The following is a 20,918-nucleotide window of genomic DNA, read 5'->3' as shown; positions in this document are numbered from 1 at the left end:
GTCCACGTTTGAATCCAATAAAAAATCTGTGGCAAGACTTGAGAATTGCCATCCATCAACCACTCCAAACCAACCTGACAAAGCCTGAACAAAGCCTGAACTGTAATTGTTGTCAAAGGTGTTTCTACCAACTATTGGCTCAAAGAGACAGATATGTTTGGAATCAACACACCAGTAGTTCAGTTCTTGATATGTTCTTTACAAAATCTTTCTTTTCAACTGTTGTTGAAACGTTTTGAGCATCCACATTTTGCATACAGTACATACTGTACATCTTTTGCAATGCAATAAAATGGGAAATCACTGGAGGGAGGTGAATATTTTTTGTAAAGGCACTGTACATGAATAAGAAAGAGACATTAAGTTTCTTCACTTCATTTATGTCTACCTGCATTCCACAGTCAGGTAGGTATAAATAAAAGTGACAGAGTATGAGAATGAGGAAGTACAGTACCAGGCCCCTGAACAAAGTGTTTTCACAACTGTAACTGCATGTTCAAAGGTTGCTGATCGACAACTAGGACTGATCAGGCAAGCAGTGGAGCAGGAAGCTACAGTGGAGTGAGGTGGCTCTTGAGAGAGTGACTACAGTGACATGCTGAGACCCAACAGTGTCTTCGGCCTTGAACTCAAAGGAAATCTTTATATGAAACCAGTGGGATTTGTATGGGAGCCTGAGGCAGTCTTTTAGAACTTCACAACTTCACAAAGGTGCTTGAACCTACAGTTCCTCTGTAAGTGCTACACACTGTTTCCTGTTCTATCGCTGTGTTGTTATGCCTTACTATTTAGGGAGAGACATATTTTAAATCAGAAACCTTATCAATTGAGTTAAATATCAAGTATTACTTTATTTGTAAGGTCACACTGTGAGTGTCAGAAGCTGATGGAATGAACAAGAAGTAAATTGCTCTTTTTTATCGTGATTGTTAGCTTATTCTGTTGATGTTCACACATTCTATTAACAATATTAATGTATACCTCGGATTTAGAGTAATAGCATGTTTCTTTTTAATGCACAGTCCAGTGCAGTCATGTAAGCTAAAATATTGAAGTATGGTGCTTCAAAATCTCTTCACTGTAAAATGAAAGTTTCATCTTCCTTTTTCATTTGAAAATGAGTGGAAGGAAGAGGTTGTTTTTGTTTTGCTTTAAACTCGTTTTTACTGTATGTCTTGTGTTTATAACAAATGGTGTTTGTAGATTTTTGCGCAACATGGAGCATTACTGTGATATATAAAAAGAAAATAAAAGTAAAAAAGATAAGAGTAAGAAGTTCAACCTGTGTATTTAGAGCAACCTGCCAGCTAACTCCGTACGTACCCGAAGATGTGATCAACCAAACACAACCCATCCTTTACAACAGTTATTTTGAAGCCAAAACATACAACATTAACAGGAAATCAAAGTTTAAAAAATAGAAAGCTATATTTTCTGACTGAAGTCTGTTTCTTCTTTAAGACACATTAAATTGTATCATTACAGTCATTTTTGTTTTAATCTTTCTAATTTACCAGATGATATTTTCAAAAACAATAAATTTAAATACTACTTTAAAGATTCATGTGTTTCATGTATAGAAAATAATAAAAGCTGAGTATGACAGATCTTTTCTCTTCTGTTGTAATACTATTAGTTCTCTACAAATGTACAGGGTCCTACATTCTCCCCAACATACTGAATCAATCCCAGACATTTAAGAAACACAACATAAAATCTTAAACATTACAAATTGTATTGCATTAATATCTGTTGTGTTCACCCAATACAAACAGTCCCTTAAAACAAGAAAAGTTGTACTGAGTCTATTGCGGTTCAGACTTTCCCCTGCATCATATAGAAACAGCTGGCCATTTCTGTAAAGCATTTAATTTTCCTTAGCTCTCCCATAATATAAATAAACAAATCTCTCATCACTTACAAGAATTAAGAGTATTACGAGATCTAAGAAGACCATAAACACTTTGAAGTTACCCTTATACAACATAAATATTTCACATTTAATATTGTACTTATCATAACTATATACAGTATATTTATTACAATTCCAAGTATTACTGGACAATTTAGCTTACATCATTTTGTGGTTTGGTTCTACTGTTGATAACTGCCTCTTACAGAATAGTTTATTGTTTTGTTGGACAGTACTGGTGAATCTTGTATTATTTACTTGTATGTATTTAATGGTGTTGTATTGTAGGGTACTGGGTTGACAGATAACCTCCTTTTCCTGAATATACTAGTTGACAAATTCTTCAGCAACTGCTTGTGGAAAGCTGTTGTCATTATTTGATTTTTCTTGGATGATGAAATGGACCTGCTTTAGGGTCATAATCATTTCCCCTGTATGATTAGTCATGCTTCTCACATGCAGATTCTTCCGATAGTGAATGGGAAAAGGAGTTTGAGTTCCGCACTAGTCCTCGTGTCTTCTAACTGTTTTGTTTCTACTTGGTGCTTTCAACAGGCAGGTATTCACAAGGCAATAGGAGGGTTAAATGTAACACTTTGTTTTAGCCTTTTCCGACTTCTGCTTTAAATCTGCACAGATCTTCCATATTTCCTGTTTACCAAAACATAGACACTGTCTTCCCACAGTGTTTTCAGCAGTCCAGGCCCGATCAGATCAGGGGACATCTTAGAAGACTTGAAGAACAATCATAGCACTCCTGCATTTGCTGTTTCACCTTTGCACATCAGTATGGTTTTATTAACTGGATTCTAAATTAGAGAAGAATCTAGAAAGTAGGTTAATCAATTGCCTGTAGTAGACTAGAGGAAAAAACTGTTGCCTCTTGACAAGTGAAGTTAAAGGCAGAAAGCTTCTTTTTAGGAATGCCTTCTAATTTAACTTTTGCTCTTCTGGTAGTGTTTTCAGACAACTTAGCAGAATGGTCCTGCTCATTCTCTCATCCTACACATTTCCTTTTGGATAATTAGTTGTTGTCCTTGACCTGTCAGTCTTACAGTAATACCAGAGTAGATGGGAAAGTTTGTTTTCAGACTTACAGTACTCCCTTGACCATAATGAAGTCTCTCTGGGATTCATAAAACTGTATAAAAACAAAGTCATTGACAATTTTATTATCAGCAGTGTGTGCTGTCTTTATTAGTAGTTGGACATATCTGGCTAAGTAATCCACGATCAAGAGAATGTACTCTTCAATAAACAAATAAAAAGACACGAAAAGGCAAAAGCGAAAAGGCAAAGCTGTAATAATACCAAATCAAGGCATTTTCACTGGCTTTTGGAGATTTTTCTACCTAACACATCTGCAGATTTCATAGATGCAATGCCATGCTACATATGTGTGCAAGTGAAACTACTCTCTCAGCTTAAGAACAGTTACAAATTAGAGGAAGACCATATAGATCCTTTGGTATATAGCAGCTACTGTAATTGATCCAAGGATTTCATTCAACAGGTTCTTTAAAGAAGCAATGGTATTGACTTCAACAACATGATTGGGTAGCTTCTTCTGTATGTCCACCACTTTTGGGGTAAGGAAGTATCATGTTCTTTTATTTGAATGCACTTCCATGTAGTTTCCATTTGTGTCCTCTGGCTTGTGTTTCAATGTGAATTCTGGAGTCCACTGAGTTGACTTCATCAATACCCAAATACTTATATTAGGTATACTTGTATTCTTAGTTCAGGACTAAAAAGGTTCTATTCTTTCAGCTTGTCAGTGTAGGACATTATCCTTAAATCATAATGTATCTAATTGCTCTTCTCTGGGCGGATTCAAGAGCAACGTTATTTTTTATAAGCTGGTGACCAAGACTGAACACAGTGTTCTCAGTGAGGTCTTACTAGTGTAATTTTAACATAACCTCCCTCTATTTAAATATTGTTCTTTTGAATATACACCCTAATGTTGTTTTATTTTTATGGCTGCCCTGTATTGTCCAGGAATGTAAATTATGTGTCAACATACAGTAAACAGCAACAAAAAAATCCATAAGTAGACTTTTAGTCTTTTACTTAAACAGGATTCTAATGAGGTCTGTCCAGTGTTCCTCCTCATGAAAAGTAGAAGGTGTCAGTATGACAAGATGGTTTATATCTGAGCTATTTCATTAGCTTACTGTGGCTGGGATTCCTCAAGCAGTGGCGTGCAATTGACCAAGTGTCAATAGGAATGGGTGGAGTTATTATAATAATAATACTAATACTACTACTACTACTACTACTACTACTACTACTACTACTACTACTACTACTAATAATAATAATAATAATAATAATAATAATAATAATAATAATTGCTTACACTTATAAAGCGCTTTTCTGGACACTCCACTCAAAGCGCTTTACAGGTAATGGGGACTCCCCTCCACCACCACCAATGTGCAGCACCCACCTGGATGATGCGACGGCAGCCATAGTACGCCAGAACGCTCACCACACATCAGCTATCAGTGGGGAGGAGAGCAGAGTAATGAAGCCAATTCATAGATGGGGATTATTAGGAGGCCATGACTGGTAAGGCCCAATGGGAAATTTGGCCAGGACGCCGGGGCTACACTTAGTAGACTTAGTTCTCTTTGACTTGTATTGCAACAGCAGTTCCTTTTATAAGCCAACTTTGGACCTACAGTGTTATCATTCAGATCTAAATCTCTTCCTTTTCTGATATCCTATGTCTATTGTTGTCTGTTTGTGGTTTTTAAGTGTGTACAAAAACATTGTGTGGCAAATACACATTTTGAAGGTCCTGCACATTTGTTCTGTCCAAGGGTTTGGTTTGCTACAGGTTTGCTAAATTGATTGAAAATGTGCAATTCCAAAGTGGTACACACATGAAATGAAAAAAAAAAGAATGATTAAATGATTTTAAAAAAATTAAACTCTACAATTTAAATGTAATGTTATAACCAACCAGTTAGTTCATTTCTAAAATAGTATGATGTGTGGTAAAGCTAAATTAAAATGTGCTGTCTTCAGGATAAACATAGCATGACATTAAAAGGTGACTTAAGTTATTTTAGACTCTCGCTCGCACATTTACGATTACTCCTTAGATAGGAGAAATGAAAAAAGGGAATTGAGGTGCTCAGAACAGTGAGGTATATCGCACAGAGAGAATGGAAAAAATAGCATGAAAAAAACTGTGAAAAGCTCTGAAAAAAGTTTGTGAAGGGGAAGAAGTGAGAGGAACTTCTAGCTTACTGTACCATAGTAAACTTCTACATTATTTTTTTTTATCTGTGAATGAGGAAAGTTGCTTGTTATAGAATTGTTGATTTTTGAGATCTCAATACTTTTGAGGATTTTGAAAAGTTGAATCCGGTCATGCTATAGTCTTTTCCATTCAAGATGAAAAACGTTCAGCACTTTTTACACGTGTATAGTACTGTATCTGGTCTGTTTTCTCTGGACTGATTCCAGTGCAACAATAATTTGTTTTTTTTAGCGTGATGAACAAGGTCTTACAATGCAATAATTACTCATCAAGGCAAGTTGAATACAGATACGTATGAACCAAGACAAATGTATTTTAGATTTCTGGGAAAAAGAGCAGAAGAAAACGGTTATACGTGCTATTGTAAGTGTTGCTTTAAGGTTATCTTTGATGTAAGTCTCACAGTTTCTCTATAGGTTGTCTGTTGTTTGTGTGCAAGTTTCTAAAACCAATATCTGACACTCATGTCTTGTTCCTGCTGTAACTAATCTTGTAAACTATAGTCTGGTTACAGAGAGGAATGCTGAGCTATGGTCAAATTGTACACATCCTGTGGGTATAATGTGGACCACTATACACAATTCAATGTTCCATTTTCTGCTTTTGCCAGTCAGTTTCGAGTCAAAAATACATGCATACAGAAGTATAACATTTCTCTTTTAAAAAAATGCATTTAATTTTTTTTATTTATGTTTCAAACAACGTCACTGTCAATATATATTAATATGTGTGTGCTATGCAGTGCAGTGCTTCAAATTATATGACAGAATGCTGAAAGTGTATACTGGCACTTTAAAAAGTACTAGCATAATAAATTAGTTCACTTCTTAAAAATCTGTGATGGCCCTATAACATTCAAATCCAAAGAGGAAAATCTTCTGGTATTTAGTATTCTCTGATTTTTACAATCCGCCTTAATCTAAAATAAGTTAAGATTATGATTCTGGGGATGCTGAAGATGGCAGAAGTAGAATTAATTTCTAGTAATTTGTACTATAATTAATTACACTTACCTGCTTTCTGTGTTATTTATATTTTACCTAGAAATTATTTGCCAATAACTGTTGCTAAAATGCCTGCAGGTTTGAAAAATAAATACAATTTCTTTAATGGTTCATATCATAATGTGTCTGTGACATTGTCCGTTGTAGTAAACTTTATACTGAACTTTTTCCAGAGACTTTTTCCTGATTGTTAAAACCTAACCAAAATTATTAATTAACAAGTATTTAATCAGCTAAAGACAAGTTAATCAAACCAGAGCCCATCTTTGTTACTGTACAATTAATCAGACTAAGAGATTGTGATTCCCTCCTGGAAGTGATTTCAATTCATTGCAGGTTTTACGCCCAGCAATGCTCATTCTTACTTATCCAGCCAGCAGCAGGAGCAACTGGGGTAAAGAACCTCACTTAACAATACAACATCAGCAGTAGGGACCTAAAACCCTAACCTTTCTGTTATGAGTCTAGGGATCAACTATCACTGAATATCACCACCTCCTTCATTATAATACTCTTCTCTTTTCCATAATAAAAATTAATATGCTTCCTCACTTGAATCTTTTTTGGTTTCATTACATAGATATGACAGCAAAAGAGAACCTTTACTGCTTGTTTAGTTCTCTTCTGGTGCTAGGTGAACGCTACTTGCAGGCCTGTCACAAAATGAGAACAAAGATTTTCCGATTAGATGTCTGCACAGACTGTGGGCTTGATGTGGTCATAGGTGGAGCAAAGGGGGTTACAAATTGTGAAAGAGCCATTTTCTTTTCTGTCAGTGTCACACTGTGGTTCTGAATTGTCACCATTCATGTCTGTAACAGGAAGTGAGCTCCTTCGCCTCAGCCAGACCTGTGAACCTCCAATTTTCTTCTGATTCTTCAAATAGAAAAATGACATTCACTAGAAATTCCAGATCGATTAATATAACTTGGGCATGAAGGTATTTTGTTTCTTTTCTTTTCGCTTGATCTGCTTGCTTTTCCATTTTACTCTCATAAAAATATTGTGTTTCTTCCCATTTAGCACATCAGTCAAAAATTCAAGGATGTCTTCCATCTCCCAGGCTTATCTTGGCTTTCTATTGAAGTAATTGTTCAAAGGGAACAGTTTTATTTCCCTATTATCGTTGAGACGACAAGCTGATGTTTTTCAGAGCCTCAATACTTGCTTAATTTAGCAGATGTTAAAACCAGTGACAAACAAACCAAAAATCCAGCAAGAAAAACAGACTGCCACCCCCTGACAGATTTATGGATTAAACAAAAACAATGACATTCTACAAATACTGTAAGAAAAATACAAGTTTGAGTAGCACCACAAAAATACCACACAGATTCCACATACATCCTGTCTGCCATGTATAAGTCTAAACTGTGATTTCAATGTAGCAAATGAAGGAAAGTTAAAAACAGTGTTTTGAATGGATTAAAAGAATAGTATACTAGAACTTTGTTTTTAAAGCTTCCAGCAACCCTGCATTTGTCTTCTATCAAAAGTGTTATTATGCCTTGAAGAACATTTAATTTGCATGTTTAGACATATGACTAAATAGACAATTCCTTTACCACCTGGTTCATAAAGTGCATTATACTGTATGAGTTACAATCAAAATACAGCCAACTTTAGGATAAGCAGTCAGACAAAACAGGCAACATGACTAAAGGATATCAGTTCTCACAAGCCATCCTGATTGGCCGCTCAGTCACAACAAAGCTATTAAGTGAGAAAAAAATTTCTGGTCAAAAATTGAACTGGGTTGAGGGAAGATGTGGGATGAGGACTGTAGAAAGACATGTGTCATATTGAGAATCTCGACATTTTTTTTCTCCACAGAGACAGATTTTTTTGTTTTCTGTTGTGTGATTCCAGCTGATCAGTGGGGCATCCCTCATGGCTCCTGTAGGTGAAGGCCTGGAGCTCTGGGCCACAGTGAGGGATCTACCCCAGGAACTAACAGTCATATCCTTCTCAGCCCTTTTTATCTTCCTCATCCTTCTCATCCTCTGCACAACCTGTGGCAGGTGAGTATCAATGGCTGTCCTCCCAAAACAATTGAGGCTGTAAGTTCATAGCCCTTATTTAAACTATGGTGCATCTTTGCATAGCTTTTGGATGGAGAAGAAGCTTAATTACATCTGTTAAGTACGTAGCGCAGTAAGATGTTATAGTGAAATTTTCCTCCATTATGACAAAGTCTTCTTGGTAAGAAAAGCGATTCTATTGCAGCAAAACACAACATTTAAAAAATCAAACTGGATAGTGGTGTTAGTATTTGGGGTACAGTGACCTTTGCCCCACTTTAATCTCATATAAGCACATTCAGCATCAAAGCATCATGTTTGTTTCATGTAATTCTTCCACGTTTTAGTTTAAACATTCAAATCTGCCATTTCAACCAGGCTTCTCTCTTTCTCTACCTCAAATTACTAAACGTAAGTCTCATTTCACCTCATGACTTCAAAGAAAGTGTCACATAGCCTGAGGAATTTTTATCAACAATGTTTGCTTGAAAAGTCAGATTTATGTTGACTGCAATATTTTATTTCTCATACTTACAAGCAAATACTTCTACCTTGTCAGGGGATGAGGGAGTTTAACAAAACTTTTATTTCTGAGTTAAGGATTTTTTTAAGAGCCTGGCTTTGTCTTTAGGATTGTTATCATGCTGCAAAACAAATCCACCACAGTTCTTCCTCCCAGGGGCATTTCTTGATATTGTAGGATGGAATAGGATAGTCTGTCAAACTTCATTTTTTAATGTACTTCCTTGTTGCATAAAAGCAAGCTTACAAAATTTACTTTATCACTACTGTAGGTGATACATATGTGGCTAAAGTATTCCTCACCAATCCTTTAATTGAATAATTTACTTTCTCTTTAATATTGAATCGATTAGATGTTAATACATTTCTACAAATTATGTTTTTTTGCACAGTCTGGATGTTTTTTAATGTTTTCCTTGTCTGCAAGTTCAAGTTCAAGCTTTCCCTGTCAATCCAGATTTTACTGTTGCCTTTTCTGTTAGCTTTTCTGTTTATTTTTCAAACTTTCAACCATTTTGTTCACCACAGAACTTTTTTATAAGCTGAACTGCAAAGTGGACAGAGCAGTGACTCAGTCTCACTGAAGACTCAATGAAAACTTTTAGGAATTGGTTTGCATTCCCAAGCATTCCTACATCTAAAAGATCCTAACATTTTCCCAAACTAAGGTATTTTTTGGAATCTGGTATGATTTTAAAATATGCAGTTCTTGGTTAATTCTATTTTATAAACAGTTAGCAAGAATCTTGGCACCTGTTCTCATTCATTGTGCCAATGGCTACTTAAAGCTAAAAAAGACAGGTTACAGAAGTGACACCATTTCTATTTATTACATATGTTCCATCACACACTGGATTTTTTAGACCTGGTAATAACTCTCTCTCTTATAGATATATAAATACTATGTGTATGTAGTTATTTTCAGAACTGATTGTGGTCAAATCCTTAAGTGGCAGCAGTGTTAATCGTGTCACAACCTGAATAGAGTTTTTATTTTAGCACAACAGAGCGTAGAGCTACAAATAAACTTGTGTACTTACCTTTAAGAAGGTAAAACAATGAACACACATCCTCACAGCCATATCCTATCCCAAATTAATAATATAAAAGAATGTAAAAACCACTATACTGTATATACCATACGAACTGTATATGCATGTTCTAAGTCCTAAGCACCACTGTAAAAAAGCATTTTGAAATCAAGGATCAAGTACAGAACAAAATCACCTAAAAAGACAAGTACATCAATTACAGGCATGGGTTAGCAGTAATGATTGAGGGGCCCAGCTGGAACACAGACCAGCAGATTAAGGGACACTCCACTCCAGCACCAGTCACAGAGAACCACTTTTTGTAATATTAAAATATAACTCAGCATAAAATGCAATACAAATTAGTTTAATTTAGATTTACCTCCTCTTTGTTGCACTTTAAACACATATACTCTAGGATTTCCTAAAGTGTAAAATTCAGCACCACTGTGTGAAAACAAGAAAAATGTTTTTTAATAAGTAAAGAGGAGCAATTAATTTTAGTCAAAGCCTTCAAACAGCAAAAAACAAATTTGCTGACCTAAAATGACATAAAAACTTGTATTGTTTGTTAAAATTTAAATATCAAAACAATTAGCACTGTTAAATAATAATTCCAATATATAAATAAATTTAAATAAGCTGCTTTATCTCTTTTGCACAGGTCTTTGCCTCACTGGCCTGTTAAACACACATGAATTTTAAAAGGAACAACTTCCTAACAGGAAAAAACATAAATTAGTTAAAGTGCTTCATTAGACACAATATTATCCCACAAAAGGAAACGAGGTCATAGCAGATCTTTTAATTGTTAGATCTTTTAAAAAATGTAATACTTTTAATTAGTACCTGTTTTTATTACTCTTTGTATAAAATCGTTTATTTATAAGGCATTCTTAGTTAATGAAATACCAACATAAGTCATTATGGAGATACAGTATGTAATACAGTATACTGTTCTGCAAATTTAGATACTGATATTTTTTATTGCTTTCATGGATTGGTTAATCATTCTTTTATTCTTGGCTCTCACTATTTTTGCCTTTGCCTCAGTGGTAGGTAAACTAATTGCTAGAAAATATATTTCAAGGAAAATATATTTTTCAAAACGTACCGTAAATAGTGGTACAGATATCTAATAATTCCACAGTTTTAGGTATTGTGAGTATAGTTAGAACATAAATGCACCATAATGATATGATGTGATTAACATCAGGTAACAAGGCTTGATCAGTTCACCTACTGTACAGTACCATATGAAGTATCTCTGCCAAAGATACTTCAGGTCTTGTGAGAGGAAAGCTAGACCCAAAACTACTCCATTTTATAGAAGAAGTAGTACTATAGTGGATGAATCTTCAAAATTAATTACTTTTGCAAAGATTTTATATTTAATTTTATAAGATTTTATCTGTAATCACATGATAATCACTAAGTCAATCAGAAAGCTAACAACATTATGATAGCAAAAGGACTTGATTCTTGATTCTAATAAAAAGGGTGTAGTTTTATTTTCATGGCTATGCAAATATTTACCAGCAGGTGGTAATAAAGACTTCACCATTTTCTCCATTGAAATACCATTAGGGATAACAACAACAATGATAATAATTATACACATTATTTGATATAGTGTCTGTAAAAGTAACACAGGCAGTTAGAGGTGCAGCAGACAATACATGGAGATTATGATAGGAGGCCAGTGCAAAGACTCCAAGACAGGCGTAATGTGAAGACGTGTATGCAACGTGGTCGATATTCTTGCTGTCGAATTCTGGACATATTGCAGTTTTATTCAGTGTATATTGAGATACCACTGAAAGTGGGTGTTACAGTAACCAATTCTAGTAAAGAAAAGACCAGCCTTTCTGGTGCAGCTGAAGGCAACATACTGTAGGATGTAGTCTGTCAATATTTCTGAGATGAAAGAATCCAGTTATTAAAATATTCTTCACATTAGAATCAAAGGTCAAGACAGGATCAAATATCACCCTTAAGTTCTTCAATTGTTTTTAATACAAGCATAGTGATATCCACAGAACTAATTTTACATCAGTAGTAGCAATTCAGGGTAACTAATGCAATGTTTGCAAGTGTCTATGATTTTCATCTTATATGGATTAGATATTTAGCTGAATTAAAATAGCTGCATGGTTTGTTTCTGAAAGTTACCTATACAACACAAAGAACTACCCTTTCATCATGAGTAGCTGTTCACACTGTTGTATTACTTGTAGAAGTCATACTGTGGTTTAACCGATGTGCTACTGTACATGCTTTTTACAATGTCTATCTGCTTGGTGAGATCATTGATCTATAAATCAGTGAGAGTGGTGTTAGACAGGATTAAGAGTGTGGTTAGAGTGGCCTCTGCTGGGAAGAAGAGGACATGCATCAAGGCAACACAATTTTTGGACAGAACCAGTACTGTAACCAGAGAATTCTGCTTTTCATTCCAGAGGGGATCTCACTGACTAAAAAGTGAAAAGTGAAATTTAACTAATGATATTCTTATTAGACTTTTTTTAATTAACATTTTTTAAATTGTTCCATTTAAAAAAGTTTGATTTCATCATACCAGTATTCTAAATTGTTACATATTACTCTGCTAAACAAATAGAAAAAAATGTCAATCGATATTTCTTTACCCTGGAACAATTTCAGGGAACATGGACATAACACTTCAAAACTGTACTGAGAAACTAACAAAATAAACTAACATAAGTGTATGAAATTAATAACAATCTATTTGTGAATTACTATAATTTAGATCTGCCACTGTACAGTAACCACCCTATTAAACCAAATCTAAATTACAAAGCAGTAGGTTTAATCTAAATTAAACATAATCAGAAAAGAAGAAAGACAATATATTTCTAGCCAATAGCTACAGTGCCTTGTGAAAGTATTCGGCCCCCTTGAACTTTTCAACCTTTTGCCACATTTCAGGCTTCAAACATAAAGATATAAATTTTTTATTTTATGTGAAGAATCACCAACAAGTGGGACACAATTGTGAAGTGGAACGAAATCTATTGGATTTTTGAAACTTTTTTAACTAATAAAAAAATGAAAAGTGGGGCGTGCAAAATTATTCGGCCCCTTTACTTTCAGTGCAGCAAACTCACTCCAGAAGTTCAGCGAGGATCTCTGAATGATCCAATGTTGTCCTAAATGACTGATGGTGATAAATAGAATCCACCTGTGTGTAATCAAGTCTCTGTATAAATGCACCTGCTCTGTGATAGTCTCAAGGTTCTGTTGAAAGCGCAGAGAGCATCATGAAGACCAAGGAACACACCAGGCAGGTCCGTAATACTGTTGTGGAGAAGTTTAAAGCCGGATTTGGATACAAAAAGATTTCCCAAGCTTCAAACATCCCAAGGAGCACTGTGCAAGCAATCATCTTGAAATGGAAGGAGTATCAGACCACTGCAAATCTACCAAGACCTGGCCGTCCCTCTAAACTTTCAGCTCAGACAAGGAGAAGACTGATCAGAGATGCAGCCAAGAGGCCCATGATCACTCTGGATGAACTGCAGAGAACTACAGCTGAGGTGGGAGAGTCTGTCCATAGGACAACAATCAGTCTTACACTGCACAAATCTGGCCTTTATGGAAGAGTGGCAAGAAGAAAGCCATTTCTCAAAGATATCCATAAAAAGTCTCGTCTAAAGTTTGCCACAAGCCACCTGGGAGACACCCCAAACATGTGGAAGAAGGTGCTCTGGTCAGATGAAACCAAAATCGAACTTTTTGGCCACAATGCAAAACGATATGTTTGGCGTAAAAGCAACACAGCTCATCACCCTCAACACACCATCCCCACTGTCAAACATAGTGGTGGCAGCATCATGGTTTGGGCCTGCTTTTCTTCAGCAGGGACAGGGAAGATGGTTAAAATTGAGGGGAAGATGGATGCAGCCAAATACAGGACCATTCTGGATGAAAACCTGTTGGAGTCTGCAAAAGACCTGAAACTGGGACGGAGATTTATCTTCCAACAAGACAATGATCCCAAACATACAGCAAAATCTACAAAGGAATGGTTCACAAATAAACATATCCAGGTGTTTGAATGGCCAAGTCAAAGTCCAGACCTGAATCCAATCGAGAATCTGTGGAAAGAGCTGAAAACTGCTGTTCACAAACGCTCTCCATCCAACCTCACCGAGCTCGAGCTGTTTTGCAAGGAAGAATGGGCAAGAATTTCAGTCTCTCGATGTGCAAAACTGATAAAGACATACCCCAAGCGACTTGCAGCTGTAATCGCAGCAAAAGGTGGCTCTACAAAGTATTAACGCAAGGGGGCCGAATAATTTTGCACGCCCCACTTTTCATTTTTTTATTAGTTAAAAAAGTTTCAAAAATCCAATAGATTTCATTCCACTTCACAATTGTGTCCCACTTGTTGGTGATTCTTCACATAAAATAAAAAATTTATATCTTTATGTTTGAAGCCTGAAATGTGGCAAAAGGTTGAAAAGTTCAAGGGGGCCGAATACTTTCGCAAGGCACTGTATATCACCCTGCAGCTCAAAAGTGAGAAACTGCTGAAGCTGAGTAGATGTGAGGCTGGCCTGTACCTGGTTGGGAGATGAGCTGCTGGAACAGATGATAGTGGAACAAATAGGGAATGTCCCAATGGGGACACTATATGGTAATAAAGATGCTGTCCTTTAGATGAGATATACTGTGAAATCAAGGTGCTGACTTTCAGTGGTAATTAAAAATCCCAGGTGTCTCTCAAAAAAGTAAGGGTGTTAACTCTGGTTTCCTGGCCAAATTTCCCCAAATTATTCTTATTTTTTATACAATATATAATATAACTTACACATTTGTATGCAACAATATCAGTGAATACTAAAAACAATACTATAAAGGTATCTTCAAAGAAAAAAATTGTACTGTACACACCTTAAATAATGTGAAGTTCTTATTCTTTCTTGAACAAATCTATTTCATATAGCTACATCAGTGAATGTGCATTAATGTACTATATTTATATGTGGTGATGGCCAACCCACAACCCACAAAATGTAGCTCTGAGTCAGTGTTCCACCTTACCGCTGCACATTTGAGTGGTCTGTCATGACCTTGCGTCTTACACTATCTTGCGGATGGATTGGATCCCTCCAGGCTCCAAGATGTACTGGTGGTCCCCTTTCTGAGAAGACTGCACTGTTCAGTTTTTCTCACAGATGGTTCTTTGCTCCATTAGCTCCTCAGCCATGCACATACAGTAACTGTACCCCAAATGACTGAATCTGTGGTTCTTTCACGCTGAACAGGATCCCTACTAAACAATACATTATCAATTGGGTAAAACTAACCTGTACAAACCCTGACAAAGGTCTAAACCCAGCTCATGTTCCCGGCTTGGATTGAGAGCTGACTTTCAATAGATCACAGTGAGGTGGCTGCTCTGCTGCGTTCGAACCCCTGATCTAAAATTAGGTCATCTGTGAACAATTAAGCACCACGTTCCCCACGAACAGGCAATGCATTAATAGGACAGGGCCAGCTGCTCGTCTGTCCACACCACAGCTCTGTTGCGAACGGTGCTCGTTGGCGGCCACCCGAGACCAACCAGAGTTCTGCAGAACAAAAGTATTTTTCCTTTTAAGGGGGATTCTGACTTACAGTAGACACGTTCAGTCACCTCTTATAGTCTTGGACCACATGTTGGGAACCAGTGCTCTAAAGAAATCAAGTTTCTTCTACAAGTGGTGCTGGTGAACCATTAGGTGACACTCTTACCTCTGGGCCACAATTTCCAAACCAATACACAAACATAATGACCAGGTACAATATGCTATCCTTTGCATTTGACTATAAATTAAGATCCTGACGACTTGATCAATCAATCAAACAAAGTTTATTTATCAAATGCACAAGAATACAGCATGCAGCAATAATTGCTAGCAATGAAATGTTTTTCTGCGAGCTCACCAGGGGGAAATAAAAATAAAAATCACAAAATTAAATGTTACAGAATTAAGTCACATAATAATAGTACAATAAAAATTGTATTTAAAAAAACTCAATATAAATAGAACTGCTACATATCCAGAGTTTATGCAATACATTTTGTCCAAATAGTGCAATATGTAGTGTGCCAAATGCAACGGAAAACTGTATGTCCAGGATCTTCAATGACTTTATGTCATTGAAGATCCCCTGGCACTGTTCATACAATAAGAATAAGGGTGTTAAACGTTGGTGCCTGGTTAAACTTCACTCTGGTCTTCTGCAGTTTGGACTTCCTAAAATGCCCCCCCCTTAATTGCTCAGTTACTAGACCCCTCTCCGCAGTCTGTGTAGAGTAACTTCTGGAATATAAAGACTGACACAACATCTCCCAGGTGAATGCTGCACTTCAGTACTGGATGGAGTGGGACTCACCCTGTATGTAAACAGTTTTGCATTCCTTTTACTACATAAAACATAAAGTATAAAGTGGTTCAGGAGGGTAGCTGCGTCAGCATGCATAGTCTGCAAAGGAACAAGTAATAGGTTTATTCCATGCTGAAAAGAGAAGAGAAAAAACACAATGTTTGGGCTATGGAGCTTCACAGCTGAAACATTGTGTTTTCTCTCTGCTCTTTTCTGCATGGAATAAACCTATTACTTGTTCCATAAAGTATAAAGTATTTAATTATTGACTGCACTTCTTTTAAGACAGCACTTTACTGTATACTGAAAAACACATGGGTAATGGCAATGTATATTTTCTAATGAATCAAACAACAGACATCACTTACATATGACGGTCTTCTTCCTGCTTTCAGGCAATCTTTTGAGTTGAAGGACACCACCAGAACTGAAAAGCCATCTTCTCAGCTGGTTAGAGTGGTAAGTTCAGTTTATATTGAACCCTAAAGGGCCTAGATGTCAATTTGCAAATTCCCTCTATTAGGACTTAAACTTAATCAATTTTGGTAGCAGTTAGGGTTGACATGATTATTCAGTGCATACAGACGTGACCCTAGAAAGTGAGATGAAAGTTTATCTGTAAAAACTGTGCTGCAATAGCTCTTTTGTTTGTTGTTTACCACTATTGAATATGACAAAATACATGTAAGTGACTTTGGCATGTTGAGGGTAGCGCTACGCTAGCCATATTAGAGTAAGAAATAAACAATCATCAAACTAGTCTGATTCAAAAGTATTGTAACGTGCTTTATTTCAGCTCCTTCTCTTTATTATTTAATTCACTCATCTAAATTCTTCCAGTATAGCTGATCCTTAACTCATTCTAAAAAATACCAAATAGCATGTTTGGTTTGGGAAAGTGAAGATTTAATGTACTATTGTGTTCCATAGATCAAGCTTGAAGATTCAGAATCCAGAATAAATCCAGACCTCAAGAGAATTATGGACGATGAGAAAGGTAGAAGGTTTGATTGTTATATGACTACATTCCCATGTTTCCCTTGAAGGGTTACTTTGATAATTGCTCATAAGTTATGGTCCCAGACTATGAATTCAATTACTACATTAAGTCTGATCTAGAAAAAAGTTAAAATGAGAGGATCATTTTATTAGAGACACAAGAAAAGGCAAATCACTATGTATCCTTCTAACACAAAACAAAGAGCAATGCAGTCAATTGAAGAATTTGTTTGAACATCCACTTGCTCAAAGTTATTCCACAGTGATAAGGGTCTTGTACTGAAGGATGATGTTAGTGAAGAGCTAAACAGGAAAGACAAGCCAAATGTCCTCTTCTGATTCAAAAACTACTATCTTAGTAGATATGGGCACAAATACAAAAAAAACAGTTATCCCATTCATCATGCTTTTTCATAATATTACCAATTGGCATTATTTTTAATTATACAAGTATAGGAGGGTGGTTTAGAGCCTTTAAGAAGCAACTAGACTCCTGTCACAGATTGTAGGGTAAGTATTTCTCTGCTGAATAAGCATGGATAATCACATACTGTACCTCAAATCCAATGACTTGTATGTAGCTTACAGTACATCACTCTTGTTTTTCAAATAAAATGTAATCCCATCCAAGTTGTTTTTATTGGCACGTAATTTAAAGAGGACAAGTACAGAAAGACAGATGCTTTTCATACTGGCCCTGCAAAATGAGCAGCCTGATTTCCATGAAACAAAAGTTGACCACCACACTCCTTTAAATACACAAGTCACATACAGATTTAAAGGGTCCTTAATTTGTTGATGGCCATAAGAATATTTTTCTGTTAACAGATTTGTTAAACAAAAGGAGGCAAGGTGCAAAAACTTTATTCCAACAAATACCATAATAGCAAAAAGTTATAACAGCAAAGTGTGTTAAGTTCATAAGCTTCTACTCACAAGCAGTGCGATTAGCAAACACATTTAGCCATGCCCCTCGGACAACACCTACAACATCTACTGTACCTCATTATAATTGTATTTATTGCACATCTCCAGTCATTGTTTACATGTCTGCACTGTTTACATTCAAACTGTTTACTTGTTTACTTGCACATTGTCTACTGTTTGTTTGTATATTGTCTTGATGCACTGTCTGCACATTTTACACTTTTTTTAACAATTGAGAGAATTCCATTGCACCAGTACTTTACCGGTTACATATGGCAACACAATTCAAGTTCAAGCCCAAAAGTCTGCACACACAAAACCCTTGTAACAATGTGCATTCCTAAAACCTTAACCAATTAACTAATAATTAACCAGTCCCCATTGTGTCTTTTTACAATTAGTTTAGCAGCAGTTCAGCTGTGATTTATCCCTTTTGCTAGCTCAAACTGCTACTGTTATTATGAATTCCTTCAATGATCTCTTATTACATAAGAGATGTCACTGTGACATCTTTGCACTTACTGTATCTGTACAAGATTTCAGCTCTGAAGCTAATTAAACACTTGGCACTCATACAGTAGGCAGCAAAACATGTTGCCAATAATTTAAGCACTAAATTCTCAGCAGTTATTCTAATGTATGTAGTTTGTTTAAATAAGAGTTCCAGATCTTAGATCTCATAGAAATGGTAACAAATTAACATCAATAGCAATAATGCAAACGTTTGAAAAGTATGAAATGTTCACTCTCCATATTTCTCAAGAAATGTCTAGAGGTTTGTCTAGAGTTATGAGTGAAAGAATAAAACAGCAAAGGCAACTGCAAGATATTTACCTCTAAATAAAAGTCTGGATTAAATCAAATTTTAACCACTTGCCAGATGGATAAACAAAACACAGCCTACTGTAGAACATCAGAGGCTGAACATGTTGAAACATACTGCAAAGGTTTCGTTTCTGACATTAAGCTTTCATTTTCAAGTATAAAAATAAAACATTTCCCCCTGTTACATTACAAATGTTACAATGGTTACTGATAAATAATATTAGTAAGTTAAAAGAATATATAGACCAGACTTTTCAACTGTATTATTACTTGTATTTGTTTTTTTACAGTTTTCCTTATGTTCATTTACTGTCAATTGAAAATACAGGATTTATATCACCTGTAAGTGGCAAAATAAAAGGAAATTTAAGGCACAGTAAAAGGAAAATAAATCTACTAACAATATGACATAATAATACAACTTGTATAAATCTGTGTAAAATGCATCATAGAAGGGTTTGAACAAAATACACAAATAAGTAGGAAATATAAAAAGCACAGATGTGTGGGCAATTAACAGAACTTGCAGCATAAAATATATCAATAAATTAATATCTTTCTTTGTGCTTCACACAAAAATCCATTGTCAATGTTCTGCTTCTGATAACATTTTGTTGTTTTTGTTTTCTTTTGGAGATAATACTCCTAGAATCACAAACCAGAGGAAACCTATTGATTTTGGAATTGAAGAAATATTTAACTGTAGTGATACTGCAGAAAAGCAAATCTCAGCATCTCAAAGGAATTCCATTGAAATGGATGTAAGTCTTGAAACAGCTACCGTAATCACTCTACATAAGGAATTTACACAAACTTCTGACAGCATCTCTATTGGAAAAGGCCAACTCTTCAATGGCAGAAGGGATAAAATAGAAGGGACACTTAAAAATTATACAGATACAAATTTGAATGTTTCTGGGATACATCTAGAAAAAAAGAACCTTTCTGCTGTCCTACAAGAACCTGCCAGTCTTCATAACAGCCCATTAGCAAACAGTGAAAAAAATCAAAAAGCTCTTTTATCCAATGACCAAATTTGTCATTTTTTCAACAACCACAGCTCCAGCTTCAACTACAGTTCAGGGTTTCCTAGAGATTATCTGGACCCACCCTATGAAAGCATTGCGGAAGTGAAAGAAGCTGCTTCCAGACTCAAAGAGTCTGATTGCCCATCACTTAACAGAACATTAATGGAGTTACATAGCCCCTCACATCCCTCCTTCTGGGAGGAGTCAGAAGACACAGATTACCATACTGTTGAGGATCTGAGAGAAGCTAATTGCCTCCCACCTCTTCAGGATTTAAACCAGATCACTGTGAATGTGATGTCTGATATAGAACTTGAAAAATATCCTGAAGAGGGTGGCGAGAATCTTCATGCATTATATGCCACAGTCAGCAAAAAGAGTAAGGCACTGCCCAAGCAGGAGACCTCCACTGAAGAACCAGACTGCCATCCTCCAGAGGAAGAAGAGCCTGCCCCTCCAGTGCCAGAAAAGAGGTTTGATATTTGACCCCGGTGGTAAATAGATTTTGTTTTCAACTGGCCAAACTTCTTTTTAGGCCAATCAGATGGCTTTACAAGGATCATGAATGTGGAGACTGAATATCTGAACCCATAAAAGCAGACATACTCTAGAGATCTTATTGGTAAATTAGAAAATTAGAGCAGGAAATGTTCATGATCTGTGAAGATATGCAGTCTATGCTGCTGTAAACATATGAGTTTTCACTTGCTTTAAAAATTAACCAAACACTTCTTTATGTTATAAGTACATTTTACAAAAGAGCTGTATATTCAAGGACTTATTATTCATGAACTAACACATGTTCAGGAAAGATATAACAGAAGTTATAATTACGAATTGATGTTGCAGTGATAGAAAGGGTTGTAAAAGCACAGTCATATTTAATGGGTGAGAAAATGAATGATACACAATTCAATTCTGGCTGCAGCACACTGATGAAGTCAAAACAGTCACTCGTCTGTTGTATTGAGAAAAAGGG

At 35.9% G+C, this 20,918-nt stretch overlaps 1 protein-coding gene across 7 annotated transcripts; it reads left to right on the top strand.

Annotated features, from left to right (window-relative positions):
- Positions 1–458: 458 nt before the first annotated feature.
- On the top strand, positions 459–20,526 carry LOC148674577 (uncharacterized). Of its 7 annotated transcripts, none has more exons than XM_088624819.1 (8): positions 459–734; positions 3,426–3,501; positions 4,321–4,486; positions 7,012–7,130; positions 8,060–8,211; positions 16,556–16,619; positions 17,091–17,157; positions 19,548–20,526. In XM_088624819.1, the coding sequence occupies exons 4-8, from the start codon at positions 7,125–7,127 to the stop codon at positions 20,423–20,425; spliced, it is 1,167 nt and encodes a 388-aa protein (XP_088480945.1). In that variant the 5' UTR covers positions 459–734; positions 3,426–3,501; positions 4,321–4,486; positions 7,012–7,124; the 3' UTR covers positions 20,426–20,526. The 7 variants fall into 7 exon arrangements, with proteins under 7 accessions (XP_088480945.1, XP_088480943.1, XP_088480942.1 ...); XM_088624817.1 differs by having other exon boundaries at positions 4,311–4,486; XM_088624816.1 differs by having other exon boundaries at positions 4,285–4,486.
- The last annotated feature ends 392 nt before the right edge of the window (positions 20,527–20,918 follow it).

This window comes from Lepisosteus platostomus, chromosome 3 (assembly GCF_059453375.1).
Source record: "Lepisosteus platostomus isolate fLepPlt1 chromosome 3, fLepPlt1.hap1, whole genome shotgun sequence".
In the NCBI taxonomy this organism is placed as follows: Eukaryota; Metazoa; Chordata; class Actinopteri; order Semionotiformes; family Lepisosteidae; genus Lepisosteus; species Lepisosteus platostomus.
The sequence above is the reverse complement of the archived record's forward strand: the minus strand, read 5'-3'. Positions and strand labels throughout refer to the sequence as shown.

Coding starts and splice junctions, on each gene's coding strand:
- LOC148674577 (XM_088624820.1), top strand. Junction 16,620..17,090: donor CTTCTCAGCTGGTTAGAGTG/GTAAGTTCAGTT, acceptor TGTGTTCCATAG/ATCAAGCTTGAAGATTCAGA. Junction 17,158..19,547: donor AATTATGGACGATGAGAAAG/GTAGAAGGTTTG, acceptor TTTCTTTTGGAG/ATAATACTCCTAGAATCACA.